Source organism: Hemitrygon akajei, chromosome 20 (assembly GCF_048418815.1).
Source record: "Hemitrygon akajei chromosome 20, sHemAka1.3, whole genome shotgun sequence".
Classification (NCBI taxonomy): domain Eukaryota; kingdom Metazoa; phylum Chordata; class Chondrichthyes; order Myliobatiformes; family Dasyatidae; genus Hemitrygon; species Hemitrygon akajei.
The window spans coordinates 32,338,862-32,352,459 of NC_133143.1; the positions used below are offsets into that span (position 1 = coordinate 32,338,862).

General features: G+C 40.2%; 1 protein-coding gene across 3 annotated transcripts in view; it reads left to right on the forward strand.

Annotated features, from left to right (window-relative positions):
- The window catches only part of LOC140713701 (collagen alpha-6(VI) chain-like), a 96,256-nt gene that overhangs the window by 20,783 nt on the left and 61,875 nt on the right, over positions 1-13,598 (forward strand). For all 3 annotated transcript variants that reach the window (XM_073024101.1, XM_073024103.1, XM_073024102.1), the window contains 3 exons: positions 5,811-5,956; positions 9,471-9,563; positions 10,623-10,676. In XM_073024101.1, the coding sequence (XP_072880202.1) occupies positions 5,811-5,956; positions 9,471-9,563; positions 10,623-10,676 (293 nt within the window). The remainder of the gene's footprint in view (positions 1-5,810; positions 5,957-9,470; positions 9,564-10,622; positions 10,677-13,598) is intronic.

The window sequence follows — 13,598 nt, forward strand, 5'->3', positions numbered from 1 at the left end:
GAAAGCAGAGTACATTGACACATGCACTCACTTCCTGCTTATCTCCTCACTTTGCTTTCATTACCAACTCCAGCATTCCACTCTTCAACCTATTGGTGACCATGTACTGTCTTATCTCCTCCGCCTAGAGGTCCACTGCTGACATTTACTTGCCCTCATCATCAGGTTGTTGTGCCTCTTCTCAGTGCTCACTTTGACTACTGCTCTCTACCCATCAAGTGAGTAAATGCTATGGCACTCATTTGAGTTTGGGTTTCAGATCAGAGCACAGAATGCCAAGGAAATGTGGAGGACTGGAAGCTGCCCTTCAGCAATCTCACAAGTGCAGGTGAAGCAAGGTTTTAATACCTTGATCTGCTGTGACGATGGCACTGGAATGAGCGGTGACACTTGCGGGCTGCCCCCAACACACCCTCAGGTGTATTGCTTACTAATGCAAATGACACATTTTACTGTATACTTCAATGGACATCTGATAAGTAAACTTGAATCTTCAATCTTCAATCTTGAGTCGTAAATGACCATGACCTCCCCCCCCCCCCGCCATCCAGTGACGTATTGGACAAGCATATATCATGTTGACTTGACATCAGCAGCGATTAAATATATATCTCATAGCAAGAAGAACAATGCTTTTATATTCCATCACATCATACTATCTGAGCCAGAGACTATGTGCAGGGGAATAGGGAGGAGCGATGACTAATGTCTGGAGCGCATTTGGGGTTTAGGCTGAGTATGAGGATCGACCATCAGGGTCTAGCAAATTTGAGTGGTCGGTAGTCTGTCCACTGAGCAACCAAGAGTTAAAGTATCAGCTGATCATAAATAAGGGCCATTGGGATGATCAGGTGATTAGGAGCAGGCCCATCAAGTTGAATCATCAGCCGATCAGGATCAGAGCAGTTGTGGTTGTCAGGTGACCAGGGATCAGAACTATTGAGTAATCAAGGGTAGAATCCGTCAACTGATTGGAGGTGGGAGCAAGTGAGGTTGTTAGGTGATTATGAATTGAGGTATCTCAGCTTCTCTGTACGTATGTCAGGATTCTCTTTGCTGATTTCAGTTCAACCTTCAATACCATCATTCTCGAGCTTCTGCAAAGGAAACTCTCCAGGCTTAACATTCCATGTCTCACCTGCATGTAGGTCACAAACTTCCTTTCTGGCAGGAAACAGGCAAGCACATCTGCACGGCCTGCTTCTTCAGCACTGGTACACTACAGGGGTGTGTTCTCTCCCCATTCCTATTTTCCCTAAGAGACCAATGACTGCATCTCTGGTGATCCATCAGTTCAATTAATTAAGTTTGTGAAAGGGCACCACCGTCACTGGACTAATCACTAGTACCAGCAGGAAGTAAACAAGTTAGCATCCTGGAGCTGAATGCCCTCTAAACCATGGAGATGCACATCAGCTTCAAAAGAGATGTGTCTCATCCTCGACAACTCAGCACCATTTCAACATTCAGATTCCGAGGCATAATTATTTCATAGCACCTCATACAGGAAAACCATATCTTCTTCATTAACGAAAAGGCTCAGCAAAGAATGTATGTCTTGTGGCATTTGGTAAAACTCTGTTTTTTTCAGAATACAGTATACTGTTGCAATTCTATGTTGCTATCATAGAGAGCATCCTCACATCAGCCATTTCAGTCTGGTTTGGTGCAGCATCCTCCCACAGTACACAAAAGCTACAGCAAACTGTCAGATCAGCAGGAAAGGTTATTGGCTGCATTCTACCATCACTGCAGTACTGTACCTGTATGTATACAGCACAAAGAGGCAGGAAAAGTCATTGTGGACATTACCTACCCTGTAAAGTACCTTTTCTGAAAGCTCCCTTCTTGAAATGCCATTTTAAATGTTCCTTCCCCAGGCTGTTAAACTGATCAACCATTCTAGTTAACCCCACCCCTCTATTTATTAACCCCATCACTGTCACGTTAAACCACTTCTTATAGTACTGTTTACATTGTAAATACATGCTAGTATTTATGCACATTTTATTCCATATCCATAATTTAACCCCAACTTTATTTTCATAATACTTGTTCTTCATAATTGCTGAATATTGTTGTGTATTGTTGCACATTGCACCTTGCCTAACACACCACAGCAAGTTCCCAATACATATACATGTAAATGCATATAGCGAATAAACTTCATTCTTTGATCTTTTGATCAAGAAATCAGAGATTTGGGACTTCAGGGAAATTTTCGCTCCTGGCAAAGTACTTTCTCAATGCCGGAACAGCACTATGTGATTGAATTTCCGATTATTATTTTTATCTACCTTGTCAGTGCTCAACTATGCCTTTCATCTCTCTCAAGTCTTCATCTGTGCAGGTTAAGGGGAAAGCTTCATCAATGAAGCCAGCTCATTCTGAAGAACTCATCCGTACACCAGTTCACAAACTTGATCATGTAGGAAAGAGCAATGCATTTTGTGCTCTAAGAACCATTGACCTGTGACACTGGTTCTTCCTGCAAGGATGCTGCCTGACCCACTGAGTATCTCCAGCATTCTCTGCTATATTTCAGAATTCCAGCAACTGCTGGAGATTACTTCTGCAAGAAGTGTTTCCATGAGTTGGTGTGAGTGGAAGCAGCTGTAATGCAAAGGAATAAGTATTTGGCTATAAATAAACCTACCAAATGCAAGCAATCACAAGAATCTGAAGCCCTCTAGGAGGAGCTTGCCTCATAATAACAGATAACTGAATGAATGGCCCACACCTCTCCAGTATATTGTGCTCCAGAACAGTGGTGTCAGTGAGGTGTGCTGAATCATGATGGGGAGTGATGGTTAGAGGTAACATGGAAAAGGCACCTCAACATGAATGTGCTTCCATCATGTAACTGTTTTCCATCACATTTCCCTATTCCTAATATCAAAATCCAGCTGCTGTTTTGTGTTCCACTAGACTAGTTAGAGATCCAAGCTCGGAGCATAACAGCCAAGGAGATCTCAGCAGGGGTCCAGTCAACCTGGTTGTACCTTTATTCAGTGGGTTATAAATCTTTGGAAGTCTGGTTGAAGCATAGGAATATCATCTAACATGAATGGTAGTAAAAGGAAATACAAAGATTTATTGCTGAATAGGGTTTGTATATGGCTGTTTTAAAACCTTTGCATTTTTTACTTAACACCAATAAAAATAGCATTCCCATCAAGAAGGCCTTAAAGCTCTCTTTTTTTCTCTCTCAATAAGAGAACCAACCAGTTCCCCTCCATCACCACCCTCCTCTGTCTGGCAGACTGGTCCTCACCCTCAAAGTTTTTCCTCCGGCTCTTACCACTTTCTCCAGACGCAAGGATTAGTTATGGGCACCCGCATGGTCCCCAACTATGCCTGCCTTGGCTATGTAGCACAAACAATGTTCCAAGCCTTTCTTGGTAATGCTCCCCAACTCTTCCTCCACTACATCGATGACTGCATTGGTGCTGCTTCACACACTCATGCTGAGCTCGACAATTTCATTAACTTTGCCTCCAACTTCCACCCTGCCCTTAATTCACTTCATCCATTTCTGACACCTCCCTTCCCTTTCTCAATCTCTCTGCCTCCATCTCTGGAGACAAACTGTCAACCGACATCTTTTATAAACCTATCTATTCTCATGGTTATCTTGGCAATGCCTCTTCCTATCCTGTCCCTTGTAAAAATGTTATTACCTTTTCTCAGTTCCTTCATCTCCACTACATTTGTTCCCAGGATGTGGCTTCCCTTCCTAGAACATCAGAGATGTCCTCCTGCTTCAGAAAATGGGGTTCTCCTTCCTCCACCCTTGCTACTGCCTTCACCGCATCCCCTCCATTTCGCAAAGATCTGCACTCACCCCATCTTCTCACAGTCTTAACACTGATAGAGTTCCTCATGTTCTTACCTACCACCCCATGAGCCTCCACATCCAACACATCATTCTCCACAACTTCCGCCATCTCTAAAGAGATCCTATCATAAATATGTCTTTATCTCACCCCCACTCTCTGCTTTCCACAGGAACTGCTCCCTCTGTGGTTTCCTTGTCCATTTGTCCCTCCCCACTAATCTCCCTCCTGGCACTTAACCCTGCAAGCAGTCAAAGTGTTAAACCTGCCCATTCACCTCCTCCCTCACCAACATTCAGGACCCCAAACAGTCCTCCAGGTGAGGCAACATTTCAACTGCGATTCCACTGGGGCCATTTATCGTGTCCAGTCTCATCTACATTGGTGAAGCCTGTCATAAATTGGGGGACCATTTTGTATAGCACCTCTGCCCCATCCATCAAAAACAGAACTTCCTGCTGGCCAAACTTATTAATTCCAATTCCCATCCCATCCTGACATGTTGTCCATGCCCTCCTCTTGTGTCATATATTCTGTCTGGGTGGTCTCCAACCTGATGCTTGAATATCGATTTTTCCTTTTGGTAATTATTTTTTTGCTGATCTTCCCTTTTTCTTCTATCCCCTACTCTGGCCTCTTACCTCTTCTCACCTGTCTATCACCTCCCCCCGGGGGCCTCGCCTCCTTCCCTTTCACCAATGGTCTGCTCTCCTCTCTTATCAGAATCCTTCCTCTCCAGCCCTTTTCCTTTCCTACCCACCTGGCTTCACCCATCACCCTCTAGCTATTATCCTTCCCCTCCCCCCACCATTTTATTCTGGCATCTTCTCCTTGCTTTTTGTCCCGAAGAAGGGTCTTTGCTCAAAACCTCGAATGTTGCCTGACTTACTGAGTTCCTCCAGCATTTTGTGCGTGTTGCATTGAACAATATTATTTTCCCTTCCTGCCCATTCTTGATTACAGGCCAGGAAATGGCCTGTTAAATTCTCTGATGATGATTAGGAAAGGATTAGTCGATGGTCCGGCTCCAGCATTCAATAGTTCACTAATCCACAAGACTATTTTCCTGGCAAACCCCATTTCACTTGATTCCCCCGGTGCGCCTCAATCTTAGCCTCCAGTCCACTCAGTTTCTGAGCATCCAAAGCCCATTGTGGAAGAGAACGCCAAAAGGTTCCAACCCACTGAAAAAAAACTACTTGTTATTTCAGTAATCTCAGCTTTTAGTAACTGATTCCATATCCTGTGACTGTATCTTCTATCTGAGAAAGCAACACAATGACCCTTCAGAATTTCACTCCTGCTCTCCTCCCCTTCATAGTCACCCACCCCACCACTTAACCTGATCAGGTAATATTTCAATCCTCATAGAGTTTAATTTTATTATTGATAGTGCCCAGGCCAGAAGCAAAAGTCCAGTTTATAGCTGACAAATTATAACATATATTCTCATTTACTGACTACATAACTTCAACACTAACTTGACTAAAAGTCTTCTGGCTCATTCTTCTGATTTTCTCTGGCTGTTCTAAACAATTAACACATGCTGGATTCTAGCTCCAAGAGGCACCAGCTGTGTTCAAGGATCTGACCCATGTGGCTATTTGTCTTCTGTCAGTGCAGGCAGCGAGTTCAGAAGGCTGTTATTTATTATTTTGGTACAATACATTTCTGCAAAACATTTTACTGATGGTCTCAAAATATCTGTCAACATTAAAAAGGTTCCTCTATGAATACTGTGACTAGGAACTAAAGTCAATTTTATGTTCTTTGAGTTCTGTGAAAATATTTAGTAATAGATTATTCTAGTAATTATCTATTATTAGTAATAGATTATAATAGAATATTGCAATTATTCTTCTCAAAAGAAAGAGTATTCCTTAACTTATAAATGGGCCAAACATTTAATCAAAATCTTTGATGATATTCAAACATGTATTGTACAATTAATAAATAGCAATTTTATTATTGTAGGTATCAATGCACTCATCACTGTGGCCCTGGAGGGTGCACAAAATGTTCGTGACTTATCTTCTATTGAATATGGAAGAGGATTTGGATATAAGAAAGCACTATCAATTGAAATGGAGGATATTGCAAATGCTTTACACACACAGATAGTATGTAAACCCTATTAAACAATTATTCTTAGCAAACTTTAAAAAAGTATTCTTAATATTGCTGCTATTTCTGATTTTTTTCCCCATTGGCTTTAATTTATCCAGTTTTTTGTTTTGCCTTCAAAGATAGCATTTCAGCTTCTATAATGACCAGAACAGAATTCAGTTCATTTTTGTTATAGATTACATGAATTTCCTCTTTACTGGATCAATCCTTGTTCCGATACTTTTGTCCAATGACTTGTTTATTATAACAAAAAAGCAGAAAAGGATCAGATGCATACTGTAAAAGCTCATCAGCCATGCAATAACTGTGGAAGGCGAAACAAAATTAATATTTTATGCTGCTGATCTTTCATTCAGGACTGTCACTGATGGTTTATCAGAAATGTTCATCAAAATGAGAAGTATTGTCAACCTGCTTCCTTCTCCTCAGATGTTGCCTGACCTCTTCTGCTTTTATTTCAGATGCTAAGGTCTATGGTGATTTGCTTTACTTTTAACATTTAACTCCCTGTTAATTCTTTCAATAACATCATCCTTAAATAATTTCTGCACTGCTTTTTAATTAGTTTGCCATTCCTCATTTTATTTTTGATAACCTACTTATTATAATCTGCATTGCACACTTGATTTCACAAATCTGCAAATGCTTCTATTTCACTGTCCAGTAATCTATGGATGAGAATAACATCACAGTAGTGAAGATTATGCCACTCTTCAGTCTTTATTTAGTACTACGTGATTTAAATAGGATAGTGAGTGAGTGAGGCCCCCGTCGTTCAGGGTCAATCATGGATTGTTGCATCCTAGCTGTCCAGACATGCAAGCCGACAATATAGACAGCAAGCTGTTGCTCATGTAGCAAGGTCCCTCTGTCCATGCATCTGATGAACCCAAAGGAATGGCAGAGACCGACACCAGCAGCGTCGCAGGAGTTGTCAGTCAGCATTGAACTCAATGTAGGATTGCCTTAGGGACTCCAACTCCAGATTTTCCCTCAGGGTTTACTCCTGAACCCTTCCCCATGAGTGGGTAATGCTGCAAGGCAGCAGAGGTTTGAGATCAGAGTTTTCATTCTCCTAGATAAGCTGCCAACACAGCTGATGAAACCCATCTGCCCTAAGCGACTGGCTTGAGACACTAGTAACCTGCCTTTACCCCTTCTCATTTTTCATTTTCAAAATGCTGGTGGAACACAGCCCGCCAGGCAGCATCTATAGAAAGAAGCGCTGTCAACGTTTCGGGCCGAGACCTGACGAAGGGTCTCAGCCCGAAACGTCGACAGTGCTTCTTCCTATAGATGCTGCCTGGCCTGCTGTGTTCCACCAGCATTTTGTGTGTGTTGTTTGAATTTGCAGCATCTGCAGATTTCCTCATGTTTGCTCTTTCATTTTCAATCATTTTTTTAATGATTTTTTAAAAAATTATATGATACAAATCAAAGGAGAAGTCATATCAAATACATAATACAATAAATGTACAAACAAAGAAAAGGATATACAGTACACTATCAAAATCATCTATAATATAATATTAGGCTAGTATATATAAACAGAGAACCACAACTCCTTTTGACAATTCATACAAATAAAAAAGACTAGAAATTTTCTATTTATAAGAAGAAAAAAAAACCTACTAAACTAACTTAAAACAAAAAAAGGGACTGGGCAGTCCATTTCAGGATAAAATTACAAAACAAAAGAAAACATCCTTCTGGTCAAATCTGAAACTTTGTGGAGGGAGAAAAAGAAAGAAAAACATTTTCCTAAAAATAGAAAAGAAAAGAAAAAAAATTAGATCATATGAAAATATTGAATAAAAGGTCACCAGGTTTGCTTAAATTTGAAAGATGTATCAAAGATGTCCGACTTCTAATTTTCTCCAAGCTCAAACAAGACATAATGGAGGGGAGCCAGAAAAAAAACAGTAGGTGGATTAGGATCTTTCCAATGCAACAAAACAGCTCTCCTAGCCAATAAAGTTGAAAAGGCTATCACATGATGAGCGGAAGCAGGGACATTTCCTGCTTCCTTTGGAGTGATCCCAAAGATTGCCGTAAGTGAATTAGGTTGTAGGTCCACACCTATGACTTTTGATAATGTTCTAAAAACATCTCCCCAAAAATTATTTAACTTTATACAAGACTAAAACATATGAGTTAGAGTAGCCACCTCAGCGTTGCATCTATCACAGGTGGAATTTATATTAGGAAAAATATGTACTAGTTTATCTTTTGACATATGTGCCCTGTGCACTACCTTGAGCTGAATCAAGGAGTGATGGGCGCAGACAGATGAATTGTTAACTAAATAATAAATTTTATTCCATCGATCATCTGAAAGTGAGTCCTGAAGTTCCATTTCCCAAGCACGTTTAACCTTATCATTAGGTATCACATGTGAATTCATTAACCGTTTATATATAATAGCTATCAATCCTTTTTGAAATGGTTTGAGCTGAAAAATAGCATCTATCATATTTGGTAAATGAACAAATGGATAATTCGGTAAGAAATCATGTAAAAAATTCCTAACTTGTAAGTATCTAAAAAATTGTGCATTAGATATATCATATTTATCCACTAACTGTGAAAAGGACATTAAACAATCCTCTAAAAACAAATCCAAAAAAGTTTTTATTCCCTTAGTTTTCCATGTTAAAAAAGCCTTATCCAGAATTGATGGTTTAAAAAAAAGTTAAAATGGATATTACTAGAGAGAACAAAGTTATTTAAGTAAAAAAATCTGTGAACCTGAAACCAAATTTTTAATGTATGTTTAACAATAGGACTAAGGCCTTGTCTACCTATCCTAGAGAACAAAAAAGGAAGAGGAGCTCCCAGTAAAGAAGCCAAAGAAAACCCCCTTACCCAGTTCTCCTCCATTCTAACCATGAAGGACAGTCCTGATTATCTATACCGTAAATCCAAAAGGTGATATAACGAATATTAATTTCCCATTAATAAAATCTAAAATTTGGTAATGCCAGTCCTCCATCTTTTTTTAATTTTTGCAATAAAGATTTTTGCACTCTAGAACTTTTATTATTCCAAATATATGACAGGGTCATAGAACCTATTCTGTCAAAGAACGTTTTCGAGACAAAGGATGAAACCGCTTGAAATGTATATAAAAATTCTGGTAAAATTACCATTTTTATAGCATTTATTCAACCAATTAATGACATCATCATAGGCGACCATTTGGAAAACGTTTGTTGTGTATATTCAATTAGACGACACCTTCTCCTATTGGTAAAAATGGTTCTGCCGGGCTTAGTAACTAAACCACACGTGAAGGCCAGGAACTGGACTTGGTTATCAGGGTCTATTGGGAGTATTTAATGGAAGCTTGTCTCCATTACCACCCCGGGCATTAACAACCTTAAGAAGCCTTAAATAGAATAACATTTATCTTAAATGGGGAAAAATTGTAGCTTTCAGTTTGCTATCCAGCAGTGAACTTGTACTCATGCCACGCGAAGCATTAACGCATGTACGTGTTTATTCTAGAATACAATTGTGGAAAAGGAATGCTGTTGCGTCCTCTGCAAATGCACAGGAGAACCAGGTGCCAGAGGGCCAAGGGGTAAAAAAGGGGCTCAGGTAAGTCCCTGTGCTAAAGATGTAAAACCCAACTGAAATGAAGCTTTGTGAAAATGTAATGGCCTAATTTTGGGATTTATCAGCACTGTGACTAATTACTGAAGGAATTTCCACCTTGAGAATGATACGGCCAAATTTCCAAACGCAGTTTGGCCCTTCTTGAAGTCTACACCTCCAATGTCTATTTGTCTCACATAACTACAGCTGTTAGTACTTCCTTAATTACAGTTACAATTCATTTGGAATACATGGAAATACATTAATTATATTCCTTACTTTTTGACTTCTATGGATTGCTTCTAATGCTCTTGCACCTGGGAGACGATGGATCCAATTGTTCTCCACAGTGGGAACCTCTCAAGAGCAGGGTGAAATTCCTGACGGCCATCTTTTACTGTCACTATATTGGAAGACAGGAAACTGAGAAAGAAGAGGAAGGCAGTGTTTTGAAAGCATATGCTTTTCACAATATTATATTTATTATCCCAAACATAAGCGGAGTGTTTGGAACAATAAATATAATATTGCAAACACCATTCACAGGGCTAAGTTGACCCTCCTCTAACATTAGTTATCAGAAGAGCGCACATAATCAAGGAATCAATAAGACAGTAAATGCCCAGGTCTGTTGGAAGACCGTGAGTCACAGTTATCTGGCTGAAAGGTGCTGACAAACAGCATCAATAGACTATTAATTACTTCTTTTAGAGGAATTAGATGGTCTGAGTGAAATCATCTCATGGTTTCCACTTTTGCCACCACTGGTAGCAGCTTTTAGAGTATTTCTAAAACCTCCCACCAGATCTGCCCCACCCTGCTTCAAATGAAGGGCAGAATGGTCACACCTTATTGCATTGAAACTCTCGGCTCAGTGTAGCATTATGAGCCCTAGAGTTGTAACAGGATCTGCATTCTAACTCTGATTATTTTTAGAATATATTTAACACTTAAAGATTATGGTTGATTCATGATTGAAATTGTATCCATTGTTGCTAGCTGTTAGACATCTAACTTACTCAGCTCTGTTGTCTTTTAGTAAATGTGTTATGGTTATTTCAGGGAAATAAAGGAGCACAGGGATTTCCAGGTTATTTTGGAGAAGACGGGGAACCGGTAAGTTGGCACTTAATGTTTCTTTTGCAAATGGAAGTGTCCTGATCCTGAGCACTGAAATAGTTCAACTTCAATTGGTTTTGAGCCAAATTCTGTTTAGGCTCTGCTGTGACTAACCCTGTGTTAAATTAGAAACTTTGGGGCCATGTACAGAAATATGGGAACAAGGCCAAAACAAGGATGTCAGAGAAATAATGAAAACTTGCATGTGTATTTAGCTAAAAACCTCTAACAGCTTTAAATGTTACTCCAAGTAGCTCTAAGGTATATTTGTACATGTTAATTCTGAAATAATTGTAAAAGCTGAGTTGGAGACAGTAATAAACTAGAATAAATTTTTGATCGACTACGCAACAACTTGCATATGTTTGGGTCCTATAAGATATATAATTATCCAAAAAGACTACCAGTGTTTGACTTCACAAGACTAGACTCATGGAGTTATAAAGTTATACAGCATAGAAAAATCTATCCCTCACCCTAATTCGCCCATGGAAACCAAAGTGCCCATCTGAGCCAGTCACATTTGCCTGCATTTGCCCAATATCCCTCTAAACATGTATCTCTCCAATTGTCTTTTAATGCTGTAATTGTACCCATCTCTACCACTTGCGCTTCTATATACCTACCACAATCTGGGTGAAGAGCTTGGCCCTCAAGTCCTTTCTAAATCTTTCCTCAGCTGCATTAAACACCTGCCTCTACTTTTAGTCTCTCCTACCCTAGAAAAAAAGACAGTGACCATTCAACTTATCTATGTGCTATATGGTTTTATACACATCCTTCATTCCAGAGAAAGTAGTCCCAGATTATTTAGTCTATCCTTACATCTCAAGCCCTCCAATTCTGGCAACACTCTCGAGAATCTTCCTGCACCCTTTCTAGGTTAATCATATCTTTCCTAGAGTATGGAGGCCAGAAATCCACATAATACTTCAGTTACAGTCTCTCCAATGTTTTGTTCAGCACTAAAATGATATTCCAATTCCTGTGACTGTGCATCTACCTATGTTGTTGCTTAGAAAGAGCTATGTACTTGTACCCTTAGGTCTCTCTATTCTACAACATTTTCTGGGGCCCTTTCATTTACTGGCCATGTCTTCCCCTGGTTTTTAGTTTCTCAAAATGTCTTAGTTCACAATTACCTGAATTTAATTCCATTTGCCATTCACTTGCCCACTTTCCCAGTTGGTTTAGATCCTCTTATTACCTTATAGAACCTTCTTCACTGTCCACTTCATCAGCAATTTAGGTGCAATCTGCAGTCTTATTATTCATGCCATCTAAATTATCATTCCAAATCATTAATATATATGACAAAAAGCAGGGCACCCAGCATTAATCCATGTGCACACCACTAGCCACAGGCCATTAATTTGAAAAACAACCCTCTATTCTGTCTCCTTGCATCAATCAAATTTTGTAGCCAGTTGAGCAGCTCACTCTGGATTCCACGTAACCTATCTTTCCGGACCAGCCTACCACACAGGACCTAGTCAAAGGCTTTGCAAAGTCCATGTAGACAATGTCTATCCACCTGACCTTGTCTATTCTAAAGATCTTGTCTTAAAAACAACTGAATTGCATAACTGAGACACATTCTTCATGCACAAAGCCATGCTGACTATTCCTAATCAAACATTGCCTTTCCAAATGCAGCTAGGGTATATCTCTCAGAATTCACACCTAGAAACTTACATACCAGTGATATTAGGCTCACATACCTGCCTTGTTCTTTCAGCTGTTCCTAAATAAAAGCACAACATTAGCAAATCTCCAGTCTTTCAATACATCAGTTGTGGCTAATGAAGATAGCAGGACCTAAGTAAGTTCTTCCCTGGCTTCCCACAATGTCCTAAAATACAATTGGACCAGCCCAGGCATTTAATCCACTATTTTTCACATCAGGAGCACCAACATGCATTCTGGCTCCCTCTTACCCCTTCTTTTCTGCTCAGCTGCCCATCATCTGCCTCTAATGCTTCTCCTCCTTCCCTTTCTCCCATTGGCTCATTGTCCTTTCCTACCAGATTCCTTCTTCTTCAGCACTTTACCCTTTCTACTTATCACCTCCCAGCTTCTTAATTCATCCTCCCTCTCCCACCCACCCATCTTTCCCCTTGCCTAGTTTCACCTGTCACCCATCACCTTTTACCCCCTACCCTCCACCCACTTTCTTATTCCAAATCCCTCCCCCTTCCTCTCCAGTCCTGATGAAGGTTGTCTGCCCGAAATGTCAACAGTTTATTCATCTTCATAGATGCTGCCTCTCTTGCTGGGTTCCTCAATATTTACAGAATCTGCAGAAACTTCTGTGTTTAAGATACAATGGATGATTATTCAATCCCAAACCAAGTGACTATGCAGGAGAAATTGGGTGGGAGGGTTTCCAGAATTGAAACACAATGTATCATACAATTCTAAAGGTCGTGTCTTTACCATACCATAATGATATGTGAAAGGTGAGAGACCAGCTTTCCATTCCCTCCCTCCATTTCTGGGCCCCTGACGTTCTCTAGCTGCTGGCTGTCCACTCTTCCCAAGTCTCCGTTTGAGATCCTTGCAGCCATGCTGTTCATGATCAGCAGCTTTGCACAGACTTCACCTGGTCCACTCCCAGAAGCTTGGTGAGAATCTTCAGCTGTCTCTCCACTAATGCTGGTTGAGCTCCAGAGATGGTTGGGTGAATCTAGTTGACAGAGGTAGCCAGAACAAAATGATCAAATTGGTTAAATATGTCACTTTATGTGCAGAGTTGGTGAGTTACACAACACAGAAAGAGACTCTTTGGACCAGGTTGTCCCAGCTGAGAATTATCTGTCTGGTCTAATCCCATTTACCAGTACTTGTTCTGTCGCCTTCTATGCCTTGGAAACTCAAGGATCCATCTAGATAAGTCTTAGATGTTGTGAAAGTACTCAG